The 23,394-nt window shown below is 41.9% G+C and overlaps 1 protein-coding gene across 2 annotated transcripts; it reads left to right on the top strand.

The window, feature by feature from the left end:
• Positions 1 to 1,297: 1,297 nt before the first annotated feature.
• LOC311504191 (carnitine O-palmitoyltransferase 1, liver isoform) lies at positions 1,298 to 18,626 on the top strand. 2 transcript variants are annotated; one of them, XM_084567198.1, is made up of 19 exons: positions 1,298 to 1,422; positions 4,397 to 4,561; positions 5,620 to 5,759; positions 6,018 to 6,189; positions 6,382 to 6,483; positions 6,779 to 6,916; positions 7,123 to 7,200; positions 8,250 to 8,357; positions 8,813 to 8,900; positions 10,315 to 10,510; positions 10,603 to 10,791; positions 10,906 to 11,011; positions 11,099 to 11,215; positions 14,521 to 14,685; positions 15,044 to 15,172; positions 15,354 to 15,509; positions 15,617 to 15,730; positions 16,013 to 16,105; positions 16,854 to 18,626. In XM_084567198.1, the coding sequence occupies exons 2-19, from the start codon at positions 4,421 to 4,423 to the stop codon at positions 16,977 to 16,979; spliced, it is 2,358 nt and encodes a 785-aa protein (XP_084423324.1). In that variant the 5' UTR covers positions 1,298 to 1,422; positions 4,397 to 4,420; the 3' UTR covers positions 16,980 to 18,626. The 2 variants fall into 2 exon arrangements, with proteins under 2 accessions (XP_084423324.1, XP_084423325.1); XM_084567199.1 differs by lacking the exon at positions 1,298 to 1,422 and adding an exon at positions 1,466 to 2,203.
• Positions 18,627 to 23,394: the final 4,768 nt, after the last annotated feature.

The following is a 23,394-nucleotide window of genomic DNA, read 5'->3' as shown; positions in this document are numbered from 1 at the left end:
ATTTTGAGCTGATCACATACAGAAATTTCGACTGACCCAGTAATATTAACTTAATCAAAACGCTAACGTGGGTATCATTTCTCTCTCACACATTGAATGCCTGCTAATTCGCTTCGTCTCTTGCTTTTATGCCTTGTCCCTTTGACCTGTCTGCCTCTTCACCTCTGTCGTGTAGCCATCGTCACAAGACAAAACTGTACGAAGTTGTTTGCCTCACTGTCCATACACACTTTATGATTGCTCACCGTCATTGGTTTCATCTTTCACATCACCTTCACTTTCATTGACCCAACTATGGCTAAGATTGTAAACTATTCTCCATTCATAAGGGTCAGTAGAATAAGGTGTTTAAAAAATGAAATGTCTGTATCATAATTTAAATATAAAAGTGCACTATTATAACTATTGCCTGTGATTAAAAAAAGAACAATTATGATTGAATTGATGGTTAAAATAAAGAGAGATCCACCTTATTGTTATGGTTACAATAATAAACCCAAAATTCATATGTGTGTCTATTCAGTTTCTGGGGTAAAATGATGTCTGTGTTTCTTTCTTTTGCACTAATTCTGCAAAGGCTTGAAATAATTGCACCATCTGGGTGCATTATTATGAACATTATTTGTATTGTGCTGTGTCAAATTACAATATAATAACAATGAGAACCTAATAATGGTCATTACTGTCCAGGTAAAAGAGTCAAATTAGAAAACTGAACGTGAAATCTAGTTTTTCGCCAAGGAAACAGTAGTTTAGCAGAACAGATAAACAAAACGTCTCAAGGTGTGTTTTGTATGTTTTTCTTTGTGAAACTGATTTTTTTCAGAGCTCCTGAACTCATCTCAAGGCTCCACAGATGTGGCTACTTCACTCCTGCCGAGGAAGACCGGAAGATGCGATTAAGGGCTTCAGAAAAATCTAGTAACTCGACTTGAGGTAAGATTTTTCAGCCATGGAAATAAGATAATATTCTAGATAATATCTCGAATACACCGGCGTATAATGTTTCACATAAATACTTAAGATGTATTTGACAGAGAAACATTTTTTTCATTTACTGGTAGAAGGTAAGCAGCATTTGTAAATTAGGTAATTGTTTTTATTATTTTTATTTATATTATTTGCGATAACCACGCGTTAAAACACTGAAACGTATATTACACAAGTCAGACATATCTATTTTATTATCAGATGTTGAGTTAGATATCCATACCTCCGCCCCGTGGTTGCGGGACTTCCGACGGTCGCTGAAGGCAGCTTCATCTCATCCACAGCATCTGTAGTACAGTCGCGAGGAGGAGGAGGAGGACGGTTGGCCGACGTTCGAGCAACATACACCGGTCGCTCGTGCGACGTCAGAAGTTAACAGTCGGTTCGTGCTTCTCCCGATCCTGGTCACCTCTCCACCGCGAACAACAACAGGTACGCTCGCAGGCTTTTGACAATTGTGTAGTGCATTGCAATGAAGACGCAAGCGATCGCATCTTAGCTCGAGCGTTAAACGAGCCTTATCAGCAGCCGTTTGTGGGTCGCTAACTACATAATGGGCTGGGCGCACGGCTAGCACTAGCAGCAGCAGCAGTAGCAGCAGCTAGCGTTCATTTCAGACCGTGAACTGTCGTTAGTGTCCAGCAGCTGTCTCTCTGGAAAGCAAAAACAGCCAAATGTGATGCTTTCCGGTATAATGGAGCTAAGTGGGATTTACATTACTGTCACTGCTGCTGCTGAATGAAATGTTCTTTTCTCTTTATGACCGAACCACACGTTTTATTTGGTTCAAATGTGTTAGCTTGCTATAATAACCTATTTTCTGGTTTGTGGCAGACCTCGAATTTGGGCTGAAATAACCATCAGTTATTTGCTTTCTTTGTTTACTTGTTGTCCTACTCTTTGACTTGTATCGTCAATGGTCAGTGGTGCTGAAACCCACACAAGTCTGCCTTGATAAAACCCTGATAAAGAATGAGACAGGAGAATACAGTGGATAAGATAAACTTCCTGTCTAGTTTAAATATCTGTGTGCTAAGGGATTTAACACCTAGTATAAGAATACACACTATATTATACTGTCTACGAGTGAATTCTGCACAAACATAGTGTGCACCACTGCAAAAGTTACATGTTCTTATCTGATTTTAAGTTACCTTGACGAAGTCCTATTTGATCCCATGCCATCATGAAGCCTAATGAAGTTATTTAACAGGTAAGGTGAGTTTGGTGAGTTATTCATGCCTGGATAGTCCAGCAGGGAAGGCTGAGTCATCTGAGATAATGAGTTCCTTACTTGCTCAGGAATGCCAGGTCGGTAAGAGACTGCCTTTACTGGGACGAGAAGACATTATTGTTGTCAGCACAATTTTCAAATCTAAACCTACACTATGAAGAGAAGCCATTGTTGTGCCGCGGTCACATGTCAGAGAATTGACAATTAAAATGAATTTCTCCAGTTACTTCTGTAATATTAGACCTTACAGCTCTATTCAGTCATTTCATGAGCTCGACAAATGAGAACATGTCCACAGCAGACGCCCTGTACTCTTGGAGAATAATGTTGGTTTTTGATCAGGTTACGCAGGATTTGTGTGTTTTGTGTGAGTTAACACGTGAAAAGTCAGCTGTGCTCAGATATATTCAGCAGTTGTTTAAAATAACAGAGAGAGCTATTGATTCAACTACATTTCCATTTTGGTTTTGCATTGAATTGCATTATTCTGACGACTCCATTTTAGTCAATATGTTAAATAACAGAAACGCTTTTGAACTTAATGAACTGGCAAGGGGGGGTATTTTGTCTCTGGGGTACAATATGTCAGTAATCATAAAAACTCATGCAATAAGTATATACACGAATAAAAATGAAGGAACTCTTTGCTGTTTACTTGACCTTCCTGTTATACAACTCAAACCTGTTCCTGGAAGTCAGATTCTGTTTTCCTTTCAGATGTTACTGAGCACATCTTTCATTGTTAATTTAAAAACTGTACGGGTACACGGTTGAATTTGGCGTACTGTTTAATGCGCTTCACTTTGGAATATAAATATTTTTAATCTGTCAAAAGTTAATGAGCACCAGCGGGCAGTCATCTCACTAATATGGTAGTTGTCAGACCTGAAATACTGGTCTCAGGTCTGTTGCGTTTGGGCCCTGCCCACATCTGCGTTTGCATACTGCTGTGAATTTATGTTTCTGTCTGAGATATTTTTCACAGATCAAAAATACCTTAATTGTTTAGTCCTTTAATGAAGCAAATATAATACATGCCACTATGAAAGCCCCTTTTCCCCCTGATCATGTAAATTATACCATACCTGTAGCTTCATCAAAAAAGCTGTGTAAGTGATATTGTTTCCAGTTTCCAAATAGTCTTCCTCATGTGTAAGTGGTCTAAGCTCAATTGAGCAGGTGTATCGTGTCTGTGTTGGCAATGAAATAAAGGAGTTGAGGTTACCGAGGCTAAAATTTACCGCCGTTAGTCCTCGGCTGCATCGTGACAGTATCTGCTGGATCTGACATGAAGATCGGAACCTCAATGGGACCTTCGGACAGTGAGACAATGCTGTTTGTTTGCAGTTTTTAGACCCACAAAAAGAGCAGACGTATCCTCCATAGAGGTGCAGTCCAGTGTCAGAGTGACTAAACCTCAGGGCATTATCCATAGCCTATTTGTGGAGGAAAATCAATTCCCTTTGTGAAGAGAAGCAGTAATTGCTTTAAACAAAAATACCCAGCCACATCAGCATCCAGTCAGCGCTTCCAGACAAACTCCACCAATTTCAACTTTGCATTTGAAAGGCGTATAACGTGTCTCTTTTGAGCTGCTCCTAAAAATGCTTACGTGTGAGATGGATGTGTTTTGCCTGGCTAACACGGGCGCTTTTTGCAATTCATCTTCGGTTTGATTAATTGTCTGTGCGTCCCTGCACAGCATTTCTACCAGGGTTCAGTTTGCCATTAGCTACTGCACTGGAGTTCATGTAAGAACACCAGCAGAGCATAGGGGATGTTGCTGTAAGTTGTTTACATTTTTTGCTTCTCTTTTATGTGTTGTTGTTGTTTTGCATGCAGTCCTCTGCGTTCTGTTATTAACTGGGTCAATTCACGGTGCAGAAAGCAGGTGCTGAAATGTTCTTACCCGTACGCCCTTTGTTGTATTCTGCCTGGGGGAACCAATACGCCATAGTCAAGGAAATATTGTGTATTGTTTCTAACCACAAATTTGTGGAGCAATTTGTCCACAATGCAACAGTTAAGTGAGTGTTTAAATATTTTGCTGTGTGTATCCTTTGGTCTTCAGTGCAGAAGACTGATTCCTTCCAGCATTTAGCCTGTTGGTAGTGTCTTTACATTGTCAGTTAATCAACACCTTTGCTCACTTTTGCTCTGTCTGAACTACAGGGGGTTTCATTGTGAGCAGTAATCATGGCAGAAGCCCACCAGGCGGTGGCTTTCCAGTTCACAGTCACCCCAGAGGGCATTGATCTGCAGCTGTCCCACCAGGCCCTCACTGAAATCTACCTCTCTGGTGTCCGTTCCTGGAAGAAGCGTATCATCAGACTCAAGGTGTGTCCTCTCTGTTTTGTGTTTTCTTGCTTAAACTTGAGTAATAATCCCAGCTATGTTTATACTGTTCCCCTTCCTCCTTGTTACTGCTGTAAGTGAGCTTGCGTTTAGGTCAAGTACTGTGTTCGTACCTGTTAGGGTATGCATTTTCGGCTCATTCCACTCATTCTTTTCTCCTTTGCAAACCATTTATAGCCTCTTTTAAGTCGATAGGCAGTGTACCCTCAAAAACAAACCGTGAACTGCAGTAGTACTGACCTGACAAATTGCTTCAGGTCCTTCCGCAACATTTCTGTTGGTTGATGGTCAGGACTTTGTCTTGGCCATTGCATAGCATTTATTTAGTTCTTCTTTAACCGTTCTTTTGTAGAACGACATGTATTGTCTTGCTGCATGACCCAGTTTCTCTCAAGGTTCAGCTCAAAGACACATGTCCTGACATTTTGTTTTAGAATTTGTGGGTATAATTCAGAACTAATTGGTCCATCGGTAAGTCAAGCCGTACGGGCCCAGATGCAGCAAATTAGGCCCAAATAACGACGTTACCGCCATGTGTAACGCGTGGAATGAGTTTTTTTGAACAAAACGTGGCACTAAACGACACCTGAGACTCAGTACAGTATATTCATTGGACATATCTTTTAACAGATGGACTTGTGTTGAAATTGGGCCTTGAAATGAACTTGTAATGCAAGAAGTGCACTTACTTTTGATATGTAATATTGGCTCATTTCCTGAATAAACAAATCCCAAATTATATTTTTTTGTGTAAATATAATATAGAATATTTTGGTTTCATTTGTTTGATTGGGTGTGCAAATACTTTTCAGCAGCATTGTAGATCTTTAGTGGAAATTTCCTTTAAGACTAACACGAGGAAATGAATTTTCACTTAATTTGACAGTTACAAATATAGCAGAATAAGCACATTAAATTTGCTGGTTGATGGTATCTATTATTTTAATTTGGTCATAACTGTATTATCAGTGTGTTTGCCAGGGTAGTGATAAACAGGAAGAATAACATTTAAATGAATCTTTGTTCTCTCACGTTAACAGAACAGCGTGATAACTGGAGTATATCCTGCTAGCCCCTCCTCCTGGCTTTTTGTGGTCATAGCAATCCTGGCTACTATGTATACCCGCTCTGACCCCTCCATGGGACTCATAGCCAAGATCCAGGAGCACCTGCCAGTCAGGTAACGCTTCTATTTGAATAACCAAAGTGAATTATTTGAAAGTTAAAAACACACATTTGGATGTAAAGAAATGGGACAAGTTGGATTTTCATAGCTTGATGTTATAAGTGTAAAAGGACTAGCTGTTGTAAGTAAGTCTTCGCTGCAATATCTCTAATCAGCTGCACTGTCCATAGCGTCTGCTCTTGTTCATCATTTCTCCTATTTGCCCCTTTTTGTTCCGTCATTCCGCCCACTGTTTTTTGCCTCCATTTCCAGCCAGTCCATGAGTACGCAGTGCCAGGCAGTGTTGTCGGCGGTGCTCTTCAGCACCATGCTGTGGCTCTTGCTCATCTTCACCATGCGCCTGTGCCTCAAGCAACTCCTCTCTTACCACCGATGGATGTTTGAGCAGCATGGCAAGATGTCCACCACCACCAAAGTCTGGGTGGTCAGTGTTTCGTTTTGTTTTTTCTCACCTTTTCCCCTTGCCACTCTGAAGTAAACATTCCTTTCACTTGCATCCTTCTAAAAAATAAATACTAATTTTTATGATTTTGATTAAACTATGCAACCACAGTTGAACTTAAAGATGTCCGTATTTTGACAATTTAGTATGTGAATTCTTGTTTGTCTACGCCAGGCGCTGGTGCGGATCTTCTCTGGCAGAAAGCCTCTACTCTACAGCTACCAGGGCTCGCTGCCAAACCTCCCGCTGCCCGCCATCAAGGACACAGTCAAGAGGGTGAGATGTCACGCGAAGCAGAGGAAGTGAAGACATACTGACTATTGACAATAAAACAGATGGATCTTTTCTCACATTCATCATTCATTATCAGATTTTTTTTATGTCTGGCTGATGACGAGTTGAACAGGCAGAATAGAGATGATGAAGAGCTGTTGTATTATATCAGCAGAATCAGATGTGGTTTTAGTTGCAGAAGATTTGTACATGTCACCAACTGCAAGTGTTAATTAATTGATGCAGCAATCCTTTATTTAGTAAACTGCTTTTTTTGTTGCATTGTCTTCTTGTTTAGTACCTGGAATCAGTACGTCCACTGATGGATGATACACGGTATGAACGCATGAACAAACTGGCCGAGGAGTTTGAGAGCAGCCTCGGTAACCGCCTGCAGTGGTACCTCAAACTCAAAGCTCTCTGGGCCTCCAACTACGTAAGTCGTTGTCAGCGGCGCTCTTGTTACGCGTGGCTACTTAAATGTCAAAAAGCAAGGCAGCGGAAAAGAAATAGAATATTCCATTAACAATGTATATCTTTGCACGGTTTTGAATTATTTATTCAGTCTGAATATGCAAGGATGCGAACGCCAGTTGGCAGCTCTATTAGCTTTCTCACCAAAGCCTGTATGTGTGATTTTAGGTCAGTGACTGGTGGGAGGAATATGTCTACCTACGGGGACGCGGCCCGATCATGGTCAACAGTAACTACTATGGCATGGTATAAAAATCTCTCTCTAATCTAATATTTCTTTTTTAACAGGGTGTATTCCTCACTTTGGATTGAATACTAGTCTTCGTCTTTGTCTTGTTTGTAGTGGGAGGGAATGAGAGTGGATACTGTTTGTACTGTCACTTTCTTGGCAACAACACTGTTCATGCAGTTCCTTGGAAATATATTTATGAACTTCTCAGAGAGCTACGTGGAAGTAAAGGGACACATATTCAAGTATTAATTGCAGCAACATTATTGTGAAAAAATACACAACTATTGTTAATGCACCGATTATCCATAACACTATTGCGATCATAATCGGTGCTCAAGTGAATAACACTGTTTATCAGGTTATTATGGCGCCTGTGAGTGGGTGGACTGGGCAGCAAATGAACAATTTGGCCTCGGAGTTAATGTTGCTCACTGAAACGCATGAGGAACGCTGGCCTGCGTGGTCAGACCCGACAGACGAGCTACTGTCGCTCGGGCCGCTGGGAAATGTTTATGTTGGTTCTAATGAACGCGCAGTGCGCCACTGTTTGTTTTGTGTGGGGCTGCGTAGCTGCAGATCAGTCACGGTGCCCATGCTGAGCACTATCCACTAGTGGAAGCCCCTGCAGTGAGTGCATGAGCATCAGAACTAGACCAGGTAGCGACGCAAGAGGGTGGCCTGGTCTGATGAATCACGTTTTCTAGCCATCGGATCGAAGGCCAGGTACATGTGCGTCACGCCTTCCACCAGGATTTTAGGAACACCCCCTTCCTGTTGCCATGGGGCTGTGCTTGTAGGTGGTGGCATGTCAAAGTGTCATCCACGTATTATAAATGTCAGGACCCTGGTTTCCAAGAAGAAAATTAAATGTTATTCACTTCATACAGTAGATTGGTGGGTTTAAAGCTGTGGTGTGTGTCACATGAGGCTTTTAAATATTTCCTCAGACATGATGCATCCAGTGACTCAAACCTGTGACCCTTCAATTCCAGGTGTATTGCTTTGTTTAGACGACAACGTGTACACTCACCTGACTTCCCATATCCCTTCACTCTTCCCCCAGGACTTCTTGTATGTGACTCCAACGCCCATCCAGGCAGCCAGGGCAGGCAACAGCATCCACGCATTCTTCCTGTACCGCCGTAAACTCAACAAAGAAGAGATTAAACCTGTGAGTTAAGCCACCAGCAGCCAAGCCTCCCTGCTCCATGTACACAAACGTACACAGACTTGTTAATTGAATGTCTCGCCATAATATTTCTTTGTGATACTTCAGTACATTATTTGTAAAGAAATCTATGTAGTGCAACGTGTATATGATGCAGTCGGTATGTGGGATTGTGTTTTGACTCCAACATCCATCCGTCTCTCCGTGTGCAGATAGCATGTGTATCTCCATTCATTTTAGTTTGTTCGTGTGAAGGCATCTCCCCTGTGTTCTCATGCCCTGCTCATCTCTCACCCCAACCCTTTGTGCTCCTTTCAATCTCTCCTTCACTTGCTCGATTTCTCTCATCGCCTTCCTCTTTTGCTCCCACACTCCTCTTGTTTGACTCTACGTTTCTTCCGCTGCTCTCTCTCCTGTCCCTTTCCCTATGCCCTCGCCTTGTCCTCTCCGTTTCCCAGAGTCGCATACCAGGCACTGTCATTCCTCTGTGTGCCGCTCAGTGTGAGAGGATATTCAACACCACACGCACTCCTGGAGAGGAGACCGGTAAAGAGACTGACTTGTACACACGCTTAGACGGCTCACAGCTTAATATATGTTACATGATCATGTCAGTTTGTTTCGACAAGACCATCCGCTCCGGTATCCGACTGCACAGTACACCACTCCTTCAGTGAAGATGAGGCCTCCTGAAGGAGTTTGAACCCTCCAGAGTTTAAGTGTGGAATCGAAAAATTGTGTGAAAGATGGTGTATGCAAGCCAGTCACAATTTGTCTGCTGTGCAGCTCATCCTGTCATCTCTCATCTGTCTCCTCTTGCTTTCTGGTTTTATCTCAGGTCTCTGTAGGTTTCTGGAAAGATCTGTCCCTAACTAATGTCTGTTTTCTTCTGCTCACACATTTTGTTCTCATCTTCTCTTTCCTTTTCTCTTTTCTGTTTGATCCCAACGCTCCTTTGTTTTCTCTCTTTCTGTCCTATACTTTTTCTTGTACTGGTCCATCCTTCTTTTTCCTGCTCAGTGGTTGTTGAGGTCTGCAGTTCCTTGCTGTTCCTTTCAGTTTGAGCGGATGTTTGATACTTGTCGAATCCCTGGAACGATAACAGGTAGTGTTTATAATGTTACGCAAGTTCTGCAGTTCTAGATTAAGATCTCTACCAGATACAAATAGAAATGTTTAACATATTTATAGGGTAGAATTTAAACTATATCACTGTCTCATATGTAGTAACACTTCATTGTCCATCATGTTAATGAGCTACCGTCTTGATAGTGATCCTATAAGTTCAAAGAAACATAAATTTCCACATTGCAGCACTGATATTCCCATATTACCATTTGTTAAGTAGGCTTTCTCTGTCACAGGCTATGTTAGTCAATGAATGTGTCCATAGTCATTCAGCTTTGTAGTCTATTTAAGATTCTCACTCTGCATAACGTGTTATTTTTATTCTGGCAAGCCCTAAACCATTCAAGCGGGTGTGTCAGGGGAACTGTGAATATAATTTGGTAAACTTACCGTGTGGTTTCTTTACCATTATCCGGTGGGCCATGCGAGGGTTCCTCTTTTTTTACCCAGACAGCTTTCTGTTCACAATAATCCACAGGCTACTTTGATATTACTGTGTGAGTAGATTGTGTTGTGTGTTTATTTCATCCAGGAACAAATACAAAAAGAAAGATGAATGCCGTTCTAAAGATGATTAACGTGAGGAATGTGAGGAAAGCCCATGTCAGTAAGACATAGGAAATGTTTTGAATAAAACTGAACCTAAAGCACACCTAAATCCCTAAGCGCATCTTCTCTGATGAACTTGTGTTGCTGTGACATGGCGCCACCATCTGCATTTTCAAATCCAGTGTCATCACCTTTTCTAAAATTGGTCCAAATTCATGCCTTAGACTCAGTGATATATTTACTTTTCTCTCGAACATTGCTCCTCTTTCTCTCATGTCCTCAGATACTCTGCAACATTGGCAGGACAGTGACTACATAGTTGTATACCACAAAGGCCGCTACTTCCGCCTTAGGGTGTACCAGGCAGGTCGACTCCTCTCTCCGAGGGAGATTGAATTCCAGATTCAGAGGATTCTCGATGACCCATCACCTCCTTCCAAGGGAGAGGCCAAACTTGGAGCCCTCACTGCTGGAGACAGGTCAGTGTCATAAGCTTCTTTTGTCAAAAGTGACCGTAGCACATTAGTATGGAACATCAGATGTCATTATTTTCTTCTCAAACGTTTTCCAGAATCCCATGGGCTAAAGCAAGGGCGACCTATTTCAGCAGTGGAGTCAATAAACGCTCTCTGGACTGCATTGAGAAAGCTGCCTTCTTTGTGACCCTGGATGAAGACGAACAGGGCATGATGGGAGACGACCCTGCTGCTAGTTTAGATCGCTATGCAAAGTCATTGTTGCATGGGAAATGTTATGACAGGTAATTTTACCCTGAACCGGTCGCTGTCCTGTTCATCTAGCTCATCTTTTTCACGCTATTAAATGGTCAGACATTTCTTTACAGTTTTCAGTCATGATGTTGGTTGTCACACAGGTGGTTTGACAAGTCCTTTTCAGTCGTTTACTACAAGAACGGGAAGAATGGCATAAATGGAGAGCATTCGTGGGCTGACGCACCAGTATTGGCTCACTTGTGGGAGGTGAGGAACATGAAAGCTGGTTTTACATTGTGGTCATGTGTCTCTAAGAAGCAGCCGTTATTTATAAATGTTGTGTGTTTACCCCAGTACACCCTAGCCACTGACAGTTTCCAGCTTGGTTACAATGCAGAAGGTCACTGCAAAGGAGAAGTTGATTCATCACTGCCACGACCACAGAAGCTGAATTGGGAAATCCCTCCAGAAGTAAGTCAGTCCATTCAAACATTTTTATAAATCCCTTTACTTCTCTTGCCCAACTGCACAGGCTATCATCCCAAACACGGCACCAAGCGGCAAATATTCTTCTTGTTACTAATTTTTTTATTATTATTCTTGCAAAGTAATTTTGTAGTCGACTAACCAAGAATTGTCCAGAAAGTCAATTTGTAAACCTAGGAGTTAATAATTTAGCCTGGCTTTGTGCAAAAGCTAAAAACTACAGTTTAATTTTGTTTATTACTGAGTTATATCTTGGTTGCTTATTCTGTGCACAAACCTAAATGTAGAAATGACATGTAGTGAGTCAGTAACTTCCTGTCTGTGCTAAAAATTAGAGATGCACCGATTTATCGGCTGGTGACCGGAATCGGCCGATTTTCACGTGATCGGCCATGACCGGAGACCGGCCGGTCAGTCTGACATATGCCGATTTTTTGCCGGTCAAATGCACTCGGGCGCCGCATGATTTACATCGCGCAATATCAGCATCACACGCAGGCCAGCTGACAGTCTTGCCTGGGCCCTTCTCTCTCTTCTCTCACCGGTAGCCTGACTCTGTCCCTCCGCTCCGAGACAGTGGGCCCCTCCCGCATCACTCTCCGTCACCTGACTGCAGCCGGATCTCTCACCTCTCTGACGGAGCTACCAAACTCAACTGTTTCTGTCAAAGATAACGTGTTGTGTCGGGCTTTTATTCATGGGTTTCACCAGGTCCCTTTCCACAGGTGTTTAAAATCAAGCACCTAGGCATGCAGACTGCTACTACAAACATTTGTGAAAGAATGGGTCGCTCTCATTAGCTCAGCGAGTCCCAGCGTGGTACTGTGACAGGATGCCACCTATGCAACAAGTCCAGTCGTGAAATTTCCTTGCGAATAAATATTCCACAGTCAACTGTCAGTGGTATTATAACAAAGTGGAAGTGACTGGGAACAACAGCAACTCCGCCACAAAGTGGCAGGCCTTGTGGAATGACAGAGTGGGGTCAGTGGATGCTGAGGCACATAGTGCGCAGAGAGTCAGTCACTCCAGACCTCCAAACTTCATGTGGCCTTCAGATTAGCTCAAGAACAGTGCGTAGAGAGCTTCATGGAATGGGTTTCCATGGCCGAGCAGCTTCATCCAAGCCATACATCACCAGGTACAATGCAAAGCGTTGGATGCAGTGGTGTAAAGCACTCCACCACTGGACTCTAGAGCAATGGAGACGCGTTCTCTGGAGTGACGAATCACGCCTCTCCATCTGGTAATCTGATGGATGAGTCTGGGTTTGGCGGTTGCCAGGAGAACGGTACTTGTCTGACTGCATTGTGCTAAGTGTGAAGTTTGGTGGAGGGGGGATTATGGTGTGGGGCTGCTTTTCAGGAGCTGGGCTTGGCCCCTTAGTTCCAGTGAAAGGAACTCTGAATGCTTCAGCATACCAAGAGATTTTGGACAATTCCAAACTTTGTGGGAACAGTTCACAAAGCAAGGTCCATAAATACATGGATGAGCGTGTTTGGTGTGGAAGAACTTGACTGGCCTGCACAGAGTCCTGACCTCCACCCAATAGAACACCTTTGGAATGAATCAGAGCGAAGACTGCGAGCCAGGCCTTCTCATCCAACATCAGTGTCTGACCTCACAAATGCGCTTCTGGTAGAATAGTCAGAAATTCCCATAAACACACTCCTAAACCTTGTGGAGCCTTCCCAGAAGAGTTGAAGCTGTTATAGGTGCAAAGGGTGGGCTGACGTCATATTAAACCCTATGGATTAAGAATGGGGTGTCACTTAAATTCATACGCGTGTAAAGGCAGATGAGTGAATACTTCTGGCAATATAGTGTATTTAACGTGTAAAAATTCTGTGTTGTGTGTTGTAGAAGACTCAACACTTGTAGGTCTGGTTCCAGACAATCTAAAGAGAGGATACACTACAAGTGCTGCTAGAGTCAGTTTCTTTTCTTCCTCCGCACACCTCGGTAGCAGGTGATACTCACTATTCTCATCCTCCTCGATCTGAGTGCGGCCTTCGACACCATCTCTCACACTATCCTCATTAACAGATTAGTCTCCCTTGGTATTTCACACACACCCCTTGACTGGTTTAAATCCTACCTCTCAGGCCGCACTCAGTTCATCCAAATCCAATCCTTCAGTTCCCACCCGTCCCCCGTCACCACTGGTGTGCCCCAGGGCTCTGTCCTGGGGCCCCTTCTCTTCATCATCTACCTCCTTCCTCTTGGCAATATCTTCCGTAAATATAACATTCATTTCCATTGCTACGCGGATGACACCCAGCTCTACCTCTCCAGCAAACCAAATTCCACTCTCCCACCTTCCTCCCTCACTGACTGCTTCACCGAGCTCAAATCTTGGTTCTCCTCTAACTTCCTAAAACTCAACAGTGATAAAACCGAATTCCTTCTGATTGGCACCAAATCAACCCTCTCTAAAACTGACAGTTTTTCCCTCACCATCGACCACTCCTCTGTCTCCCCCTCCCCCCAGGTTAAGAGTCTGGGTGTCATCCTCGACAGCACATTATCTTTCCAATCCCATATCAATAACATCACCCGGTCTGCATATTTCCACCTACGCAATATTAATCGCCTTCGCCCCTCTCTTTCTCCTCACTCCACTGCCATTCTGGTACACAGCCTTGTCACCTCCCGCATCGACTACTGCAACTCCCTTCTCTTTGGTCTACCTCACAAATATCTCCATAAACTCCAACTGGTTCAGAACTCTGCAGCTCGGATCATCACCAGAACCCCCTCCACCCACCACATCACCCCTGTTCTGCAGCAACTCCACTGGCTCCCGGTCAAACTCCGCATTGACTTCAAAATCCTCCTGTTTACATTCAAGGCCATCCACAATCTTTCCCCTCCTTATCTGTCCGAACTCCTCAACATCGCCACCCCTTCCCGTTCCCTCAGATCTGCATCGTCTGTCCACCTCTCTGTCCCTCCCGCCCGCCTCGTCACCATGGGGAGCAGGGCTTTCAGCCGCTCTGCCCCTCAACTCTGGAACTCACTCCCACCGGACCTCAGGAACTTGGACTCTCTCACACTCTTCAAATCAAGACTAAAAACTCACCTATTCCGAACTGCCTACCCAACTTAACCATCTTCATTGTCTCTTCTTATCTGTCTCTTATTTCTTCTTAGTGCTTTTATTATTATTTATATGTTGTACGGTGTCCTCGAGTGCCCAGAGAGGCGCCTCCAAATAAAATGTATTATTATTATTATTATTATTTTTTTTTTTTCCTCCGTCATATTGATGTTACCTGTGTCTGTCTCAGTGTGAGGAGCAGATCTCCCAGTCTCTGGCTGTGGCTCAGGCCCTCGCCGATGACGTGGACTTCCACGTTTTCTCCTTCCAAGACTTCGGCAAAGGAAAGGTCAAGAAGTGTCGAGTCAGTCCAGATGCCTTCATACAGATGGCTCTTCAGTTGGCGTACTACAGGGTGAGCCTCTCGCTAAAGTGGAACAGATGCACTGAAATAGATCAGTTTACAGCCTGTCTGTTGTTTTGGTTATTTATGTCCATTGAGTTTGATCTGAAAAGAAACCATAAGCATAAATGTGCCCACCCGCAGTACCAACAGGTAGAAAAGCGCCATATAAAAACAAGACTATTTAGCATTTGATTCCAGCGCTCTTCAGCTAGCTTGGATTTGTAACCCCGAAGCTCTAAGTCGGAGCTTTAACTTCAGTCATTTAATATTAAATTAAATATGTAATACACAGCCAGATTGAACATTTGTTAAAATTTGACATTTGTTCAGTATAATCTGTAGCATATGAGTTGTCTTTGCATTCCAGGACCGGGGGACTTTCTGTTTGACCTATGAAGCCTCCATGACCCGTCTGTTCAGGGAGGGCAGGACCGAGACTGTTCGCTCCTGTAGCAACGAGAGCAGTGCCTTTGTCCGAGCGCTGGAGGGTGGAGAGGTGAGAACTTGATAGTGGTCGCTTTCTTTTCATCGTTTTTGTCCGACGTATGATGACATTTTTTGGGGAGGTATATAACTGTAAATCACAAGAGGATGTATACAGGATTACACTCACATCACAAATAATGGTTTCCGTTTAAGTGAGTGCCATACCAAGCAATCATGCCATTCTCCTCCAGGTGCCAGATGTGTGCAGGCGTTTGTTCCGTGCAGCGTCAGAAAAGCACCAGGAACTATACCGCATGGCTATGACCGGAGGAGGGATCGACAGACACCTCTTTTGCCTCTACGTGGTGTCCAAATACCTCGGAGTGGAATCTCCTTTCTTGAAAGAGGTTTCTCATTTCTGTCGTTTTTTCACCTTACTCATATTAGTCTGTCCAGTTCTGCATCTATTCCTTAGTAAAGCTAGTACCTCATCGAGCTGATGTGGGTGTTGCAGGTGCTGTCTGAGCCGTGGAGGCTGTCTACAAGTCAGACTCCAGTCCAGCAGGTGGAGCTGTTTGACATGGTCAACCACCCAGAGTACATCTCCTGTGGAGGAGGCTTTGGACCAGTGAGTATTACCCTCTATGTAACCGACATTTAACTGTGTATGATATAGGTTTGCTAACTCTACATAATTACTTTCTTATTTTATTCATACAGTTTCTTTTACTCTTTTCTTTCTGATGGATACCTCCCACCGTAGTGGCCATACACAGTTTAGATATATAATTATACCTTTCCATGCTTTTTTGCAGTCAGTAGGTAAATGAATGAAACATGTCTTGAACATACAACACAGTTGCTTCTGATATCCGTGAGGCAGTATAAATATTATCTGTGTCTCTTCCAGGTGGCTGATGATGGTTATGGGGTGTCCTACTGCGTTTTGGGAGAGAACCTGATTAACTTTCACATCTCGTGCAAACACTCCTGTCCAGGCACTGTAAGTTTAATTAAACTAGACGTTTTATGCTGCAAAAATAAAGTGAGCAATCACTTTTTGCCACTTAAACAGACTTTAGTGTACAACATTTGTGTATTTTAGTACGTTCAGATGCGTTTTTAGGTATAATATTTAGTATTCTCATAGTTTTTAGAGGAAACTAAGCTGTGTTTTCAGTCCTAATGGTTCTAGAAACTTTCTGAGGTTAACAAGGCATTGGGGAACATCTCCAAGAACTATATTTGTTCAACTATCTGACAGTTATATCACAGTCACTTTTGATTGACTTTTAACTTACAACAATGTTGCATAGACGTACAGTAGAGACGGAAGTTCACTGGCCCCAAACGTTTTTTTTCCAAATTACTTCTACCTGTAATTATGCTTCAATGCCTTTACGTGCTCGACTAATCTCGGTGTACTTTAATCATGCAAGGTTCCTCTTGTGCTAGGAAAATTCCTACCCTGAAGCAGGAACTTATCAAGGTCTTTAAAACCGTTTTTTTTCAGTTCCTCTGGTGCACACACAATAAAGATGTTACTTCCCTTAATATTTATAGGAACTATAGGAACTATAGGAACGCAGTACCTAGAAGAAGTAGCATTTAAAAATTAAGACTGCTCACATTGTTCTGGATGCTTGTGGCTAATACTGATAGCTAATACTACAGTCTAAAACATCCGGTTCTCTGAAGGTATTTGGACAAATGCAGGACATCTCATTCTGCTTTCTGTGTCTCCCTCCCAGGGTGCCCATAGATTCGGCAGTCAGATCAGAAAAGCCCTCCGTGATCTGATACAGCTGCTGGGCCCAAACCAAAAAGAGCCCACCAAAACAGAAGAGAGCCGGCCCCAGGTCAAGAAAGAGCAATAGATACTTCACCAGAGGAAAAGGACGCTGACGGGAAGGTGTGCCTACATAATTACATGTTACATTAAGAAGCGAAAAAGAGGCGGCTTTATACGGAAATAGGCTAGAAGGTGATGTTTTTATTGATATGCATCTTAATTCGTGTGTGTTTTTATTAGCTGTGTGACGGATGTGTGGAGAGAGAGAACAATAAACGAGTACTGTACTTTAGTTTTAACGGTCGAACCATTTGAAAAATTATAATCCAGAAACAGAATGAAAATGTTATTATTGTGCCATGTGAATATTATAAAAAGGCCAGTACGCATTGCACCACTCAACGTTAGGGTAGGAAATCCTAACGTCACCTTACTGCAGGGAATAATTTAACACATATTCAAGTGCAACATGTTTTGACACTACTAAGTATGCCACTATTTATGCCACTAATGTTCTGTTTCTGAATTTGGAAAATGCTGTTGGAAGCGAGCGATATGTATTTTCAGCGTTGATGAAGAGGGATCGTGCGGAACTGTTGAGGTGATTTCATTTTCTACCATCTGAATGCAACATTGCTGTAACAGTGACACCGGGTATTTTAAAATGTTGGAAGTCTGTGACTTCTCAGTGTTTACTCAACATACATATATATATATATTTAATCTGCTTTTTACATACATGATTGTAATGCTGTGCTGGGAGTACCACGCCGTTAATATACTGTATGTGTAGTGAAATGACACGGCTCCTTTAACTTGACAGGTAACATATTCAGTGCCAAATCATCCAGGAAATAACCTTTGCCTGTGTAGATTACATATTAGTGATTCGGCTTTGTTTCCAAGGTCAGTGGTGGACTCTCATACACTCTGGTTACATTATCTGTTTTCTATGGTTTAATATCTACCGCTGTGTAAACACGCACCATAACCCTGCTAATATTTATGAGCATCATGTGCAATGATGACCTGAGCAGCGCTGCAGGTCAGATCTGGGTAAGATATTAATCGGGTTACACGTGAGACAGATTCCTGTTTTCCTCCATTGTTTCTTTTGTTTTTACTCCAGATCGGATCAGCTTGTTTCACTATGTTGCTATTGTGAGCCTTTTTAATGAAATGTTACAAGGGAATATAAAGACATTCTTAGAGAAAAAAAAAAAAAGGTGTTTGTCTGTTTGTTTTCCATCGGCTTAGCTCAAATTAGCTTTCAGCTTCTAGTCTGAAAAGAGACGAGATCAGTCTGCAGATGTGAGGTAATATGAAGATTTTTCTAATTTTCATTTATTTTCATTTTCAGACAGTTTTCAGCTCCAAACGTCGCCTAGGGCCTACAAGATATATTGCCTAGGCCCTAGGCAATATATCTTGTCATTGTGCAACTACTGATATAAGTAAACAAACACGTGAGAGATAAGATGAGAAACTGGTCTAATCCAAACCATAACAATATGCGCGTTTAACATCATGCACTGCAGATTGTTTCAAAGAGCCTCAGGTTCTCTTCATGTCAAGGTCTTCTTGTATTTGTTACGGAAAATATTCCCGTCTGGCTGGACTCTCCACTGAACCTTGACCCAGTCGCCTTTTGTTTGGATCTGTAAAGGCAAGAAAATCGGCTTCATTAAAATCGGCAGCTAGCTCTGGCTCCGTGATGGTCGCCCACAGTGGAGAGGAAACACAGCTACATTTCAAAGAAAGACCACTTACTTGGTTCAAAATAGCCTGACTCACTGCAGAGTCACTGAAGTCGAGCGTTGGGTCTGACTTCACTTCCACCCTCACAATCTTTATGTTTTGTCTTGGTGGTTCTATGATTTAAAAAAAAAAAAAAAAATGTGTATGCATGAGTTTGTTAAATCATGTTATCGGGGGCCATTTTTAAAACAACAAAAGGGGAACGTGAGAAAACATGGCTCTCAAATGCAGCATGAACGATTTAAAGGTAATATTTAACACTTGAGGATCAGATTGTAGTAGTGTTTACCTACCTTTATAGCAGAGAAATGGTCCTAGTGCTGCACAGTCTCGGTCATACCATCCCTTGGAGAGGGGATAGTACAATGCACACTTTCCATCATCATTTGGCTGAGAGATTACCCAGTTTCTGAAAGAACTGCTGCTCTGGTCTGACCATTTCCACTCGTCCCTGAACAAACCAATCCAGACCGTGGACAGCGAAGGGGCATTGTCATGCATTATTTGCCGCAAGGCCAGATTTTCAGTCGCACTCCTCGCGCTGGCCAAATCTGTGTTCTTCAGTCGGCAGTACTCCTGGGCTCGGTTCCAAGTCATCGCTTCAAAGACAGCGAACCACGCGCTAGACACCAGGTCTGTTAGTATTTAAAAACAGGAGAAAGAGAAAATGCAAATAATGGAAAATAAAAAGTGTTCGAGCTGCTGATTGTACATAAAGGTGTATCAAAGTGACACACCAAGAATTAAGTCTTTATATATATATGTCTTTATCTTTAGATATGTAGGTTGTGAGGTTGAACTGTCTTGTGGGAAGGTTTACAGTGGAAGTGTACTTCTTTAATCTTCCAGTTCTGATATAATACACCATGATGCACAGCAGTGTTAACGTCAGCATGCTTACATGGTAAGTATATAGCTACAGTGTTCAATCTGGGCCAAAGTATGAGGTGCACACCTACCATCATACCAGCTTTCCTGTCCACTGAGCCACAAGTCCAGCATGGACGCGTCTAACCTCAAATCAGAAGTAATCTACTGACCTCACCAGGGTTATTTTTTCATTTAACAAAATCCTGTTGCCAGAAGCTGAGTAGTACCTAGTCCCTAAGCTGAGTGAACTAACCTTCATTTGCAAAATCTGTGATTAAGTGTCCCTTTAAAGTCCTACTTCACTCAAAATTCTATTATTTTGCAGAAAGACATGTAGAAAGATGTATTCTCATTCTCATGTCTGGACAATAAATATGAACCTACAGCTGTCAGCTGCTTAGTTTATCTTATCTTAGTCTTGAAAGTAGCTCAACTTTTTCTGGTCAGGAGCTGAAGAAGAAGACATTCGTTGCCTGGCACCTTCACAATGATAAAAAGTCTCTTGGAAGTCACTGGTCTCAGCCAAGAGAGCAGTAAAACATGGTGGGGCAGAGGTAAGTTAGCTGTTTCTAGATAACCAACTGCTTGTCTTAGCCTTAGAGTACCATCACTTGAAAGTCTATCTCCTGAAAGCACTGACCTTTCTGGCAGATAAAAGGAAGTGTTGTCGAACAGGGTGCGGTGAACCATTTCCCATCATCCCTCATGCCTCCACAGTTTTCAGTGGAATCAAGAAAACTGGCCCAGTTAGTGTATTCAACTAATCCTGGACTGATTTGAGTTTCTCCCACAGACCACAGCCAGGACGCCGGCCCGATCCTTGACAGACCAATCCAGACTTGTGAGGTCACACCAAGGGATGCCAGCTCGCTGTCCAGCCTCTTCATGTCACCATGGTTGCCAATGGTAGCCAGGTCATCGTAGTTGTCACTGCAGAAACTCTGGGCGTCGGTCCAGTTCTTAGGCGTGTTTATTAGGTGGTACCCATTATCTAGTACCTCTGCACTACCTGTAGAGGTTCATTCACCAAACGTGTCATTAAGAATGATTATTTTAAGAATATATTTAGTTAACCACGCTTATTTAATCATTTATTCCCCTTACCTGAAGACAGCAGTAAAATAACCAGATGTAACATTTTGTTTCTGTTGAACATAAAGTCATTACTGTTAGATAAAAAAGTTCACACATTTAATTATATTTATCAGTGGTACTCATACTTGGTTAATATCCATTTAGGTTGCTTATGTAATAATAAGAAGAAGAATAAAGAAGAAGAAGACCAAAATATTAAGATAAAATAATTAAAGTAGTTTCAACAAATCCAACCCAATACAATTGGATACGATACGATACGATACGATACGATACGATACGATATACTATGACGCCATACCATACCTCACCATATGATTGATATGATACGATATGAAACAACTGGATACGATACAATACGATATGAAACAACTGGATACGATATGATATGACAAGATACGATACGACGCGATATGACAAGATATGATATACTATGATGCCATACCATACCCCACCATATGATTGATTGATTGATTGATATGTGATACGATAAAAGTCTTCTTCAAAAGAAGAGTCCAATTGCAACCACAACCACTAATTCCATTTGAGGAGCGGGGCAGGAAGCATGGGAATTCAACTCAATTCAATTCAATTTTATTTATATAGCGTCAATAACAATACAAATCGTCTCAAGACGCTTTACAAAACCTGGCCTGAAACCCCCAGAGCAAGCCTGAAGGTGACGGTGGTCCCTTATTGGAAACAATGTGTTCTGATAGACAGAACACATTGTTTTGATAAATGATCATTCTTGCTGCTTGTCTGTGGTTCTTTGTAAATGGTACATTTTTGGATTTTAATACCTTTATTGATGTCAGAAGGGAAGAGTCAAGTTTTAGAAAAAAAGAGTGATTAGTTCAGTACTCACTGTTTGCCTTTTTTGCTAGTAATAAAATAAAGCAATAGACTCATAACCCACTAGATCTCAATTATTAGATCATGTTAAATTAAAATAGAGATCACTAAACTTCACATTCAATTTATTTATGCGCAAGAGTCTGTTTTTAAGCCTCAAACTTAACACATTGTTAAACGTTCGTTTCCTTGACATGAACACCACCCAAGCACGACAAAGTTATTTGATGACAATGATTATTCTACCTTCTTACCTGATGTTAGCTGTTTCCTTGTTAAAGGGGATGTGTACTTCTAAAGGTGGTTACTCATTCTTCTTCCCTTTATATGCCGTTTTGATCATTCTCAAAGAGCCATTTGATTTGTGTTTATGGAAATCATGTTTTCTTATGACCATTGCAAGACCATATTTGCATTTCACAAAAAAAAGAGATGTATGAAGTAAGCATTTGTAGTTGTGACATTCATATGTATGATGGGTTATTTTTAAAGTGATAAAAAGATGAATTGATAGAGAAAATTAAGAAACTAACTTTTGACAGCAGCACGTCTTAAGCACTTAAACACAGTTCATTCCAGGATAATGATCTGTTCCCACTGTTTGAACAGTTTCCATGTTGTTGGAAATACCAGGAAGCAGAGTGAGTCATAAGTGAGGTCAGCGGGAAAACTTACTGAATCCCTTGTCTGACCATTAAGATTCAGCTTTAATTTTCATTATAAAAATAGGGGTTTACAACCAGTGATCTACGTTACCTGTCCATCATGGGCCTTTGTGCACATGCTGACCGAAATCGTCTTGGTTTTGCCTTGTTATTCTTTCTCTGTTTGTCTGAGCCCCTGCCACCTGTCTCTCTGTCTCTTATTTCAGCGGTGAGGTCAGCGACAAACCCTCCGCTCATTATCCCTTCTGTCAGACTCCAGCTCATGCCCCCAAAAGCTGCCAATAATCCACTCGCAGTCCCATCCTTCGCTTCTAAGTCATGGCCACCCACATAATCACACGTTGGGAGTTCCGCAGACACGTACTCTACTTGTTACTGCTGTAACCTTAAAGTCTAAATTAGCCCTATCCTGACTATAAACCAATTCTTACCTGAACATACCCCAAAATCCAGTGGACACTTAACAATCAAATAGCTCTTGAAAGATTTCTCCACAGCTGCAATGTCGTCACATCTCCAAAATGGTCCTCAAAAAGTCTAAAACTCAAACTGAAATCAGTGCAAGTATACAGACACACAGACCAATCATGTTTCTATAAAGTCTGAGACATTGGCTTAACATATTTATGCCCCCACGACATGAGCAACACACACACACACACACACCTCCTTGTCACCCCTGAGGACCCCTTATATAAGGCTCTGTTCCCCTTCTGGTAGATGACTCCTTTTTTTCCAACATCAGTGGACCCCTGTGTTTTGTGCTGTTAAAGGTACGTGTGTTGGCTTTTTCTCTGCTTTGCTCTGCTCCAAAATTAAGGTGTTTGAAAATACGTGAGATTTGAAATATGTGACTGTCCAAGCGTCGTCCCTGTCTTTTTGAGGTATCTGCGCTCATAAAGAAAGGGTCTGGGGTAGCACTGTGATAGATTTGTAGTTCTGTCTCGGCTCATTGTTTGGTTTTGGTGACAACTCTGAGGCTGGACTGTATTTGACACTGTACTTTAATTATAGCAATTCAAATAAAATAAATGTCATTATTAAACCAAATATATAGAGTCACATTAGTGTCATGAAACTAAATTTAGAAACATAAAGAAAAAAAAGAAAAAAATGTGAAAGAACAATTTTAAAAATGTATATTTAATTATTTATCTGTATATTTAATTATGTAAATACCTCCCCATTGCTTTTGCTTTTCCAACCGTATTTACTCTTTTATTTGTTCTCTTTTTATTTCCACATTCATTTAATTTA

The sequence above is a fragment of the Chelon labrosus genome, assembly GCF_963514085.1.
Source record: "Chelon labrosus genome assembly, chromosome: 19".
Classification (NCBI taxonomy): Eukaryota; Metazoa; Chordata; class Actinopteri; order Mugiliformes; family Mugilidae; genus Chelon; species Chelon labrosus.
The sequence above is the reverse complement of the archived record's forward strand: the minus strand, read 5'-3'. Positions and strand labels throughout refer to the sequence as shown.

Excerpts from the sequence above, each read along its gene's own strand:
- LOC311504191 (XM_084567198.1), top strand. The coding sequence starts at position 4,421 with ATGGCAGAAGCCCACCAGGCGGTGGCTTTCCAGTTCACAGTCACCCCA. Across the intron at positions 10,511-10,602 it reads GCCCTCACTGCTGGAGACAG|AATCCCATGGGCTAAAGCAA; the intron begins GTCAGTGTCATA and ends AACGTTTTCCAG. Across the intron at positions 15,173-15,353 it reads GAGCGCTGGAGGGTGGAGAG|GTGCCAGATGTGTGCAGGCG; the intron begins GTGAGAACTTGA and ends ATTCTCCTCCAG.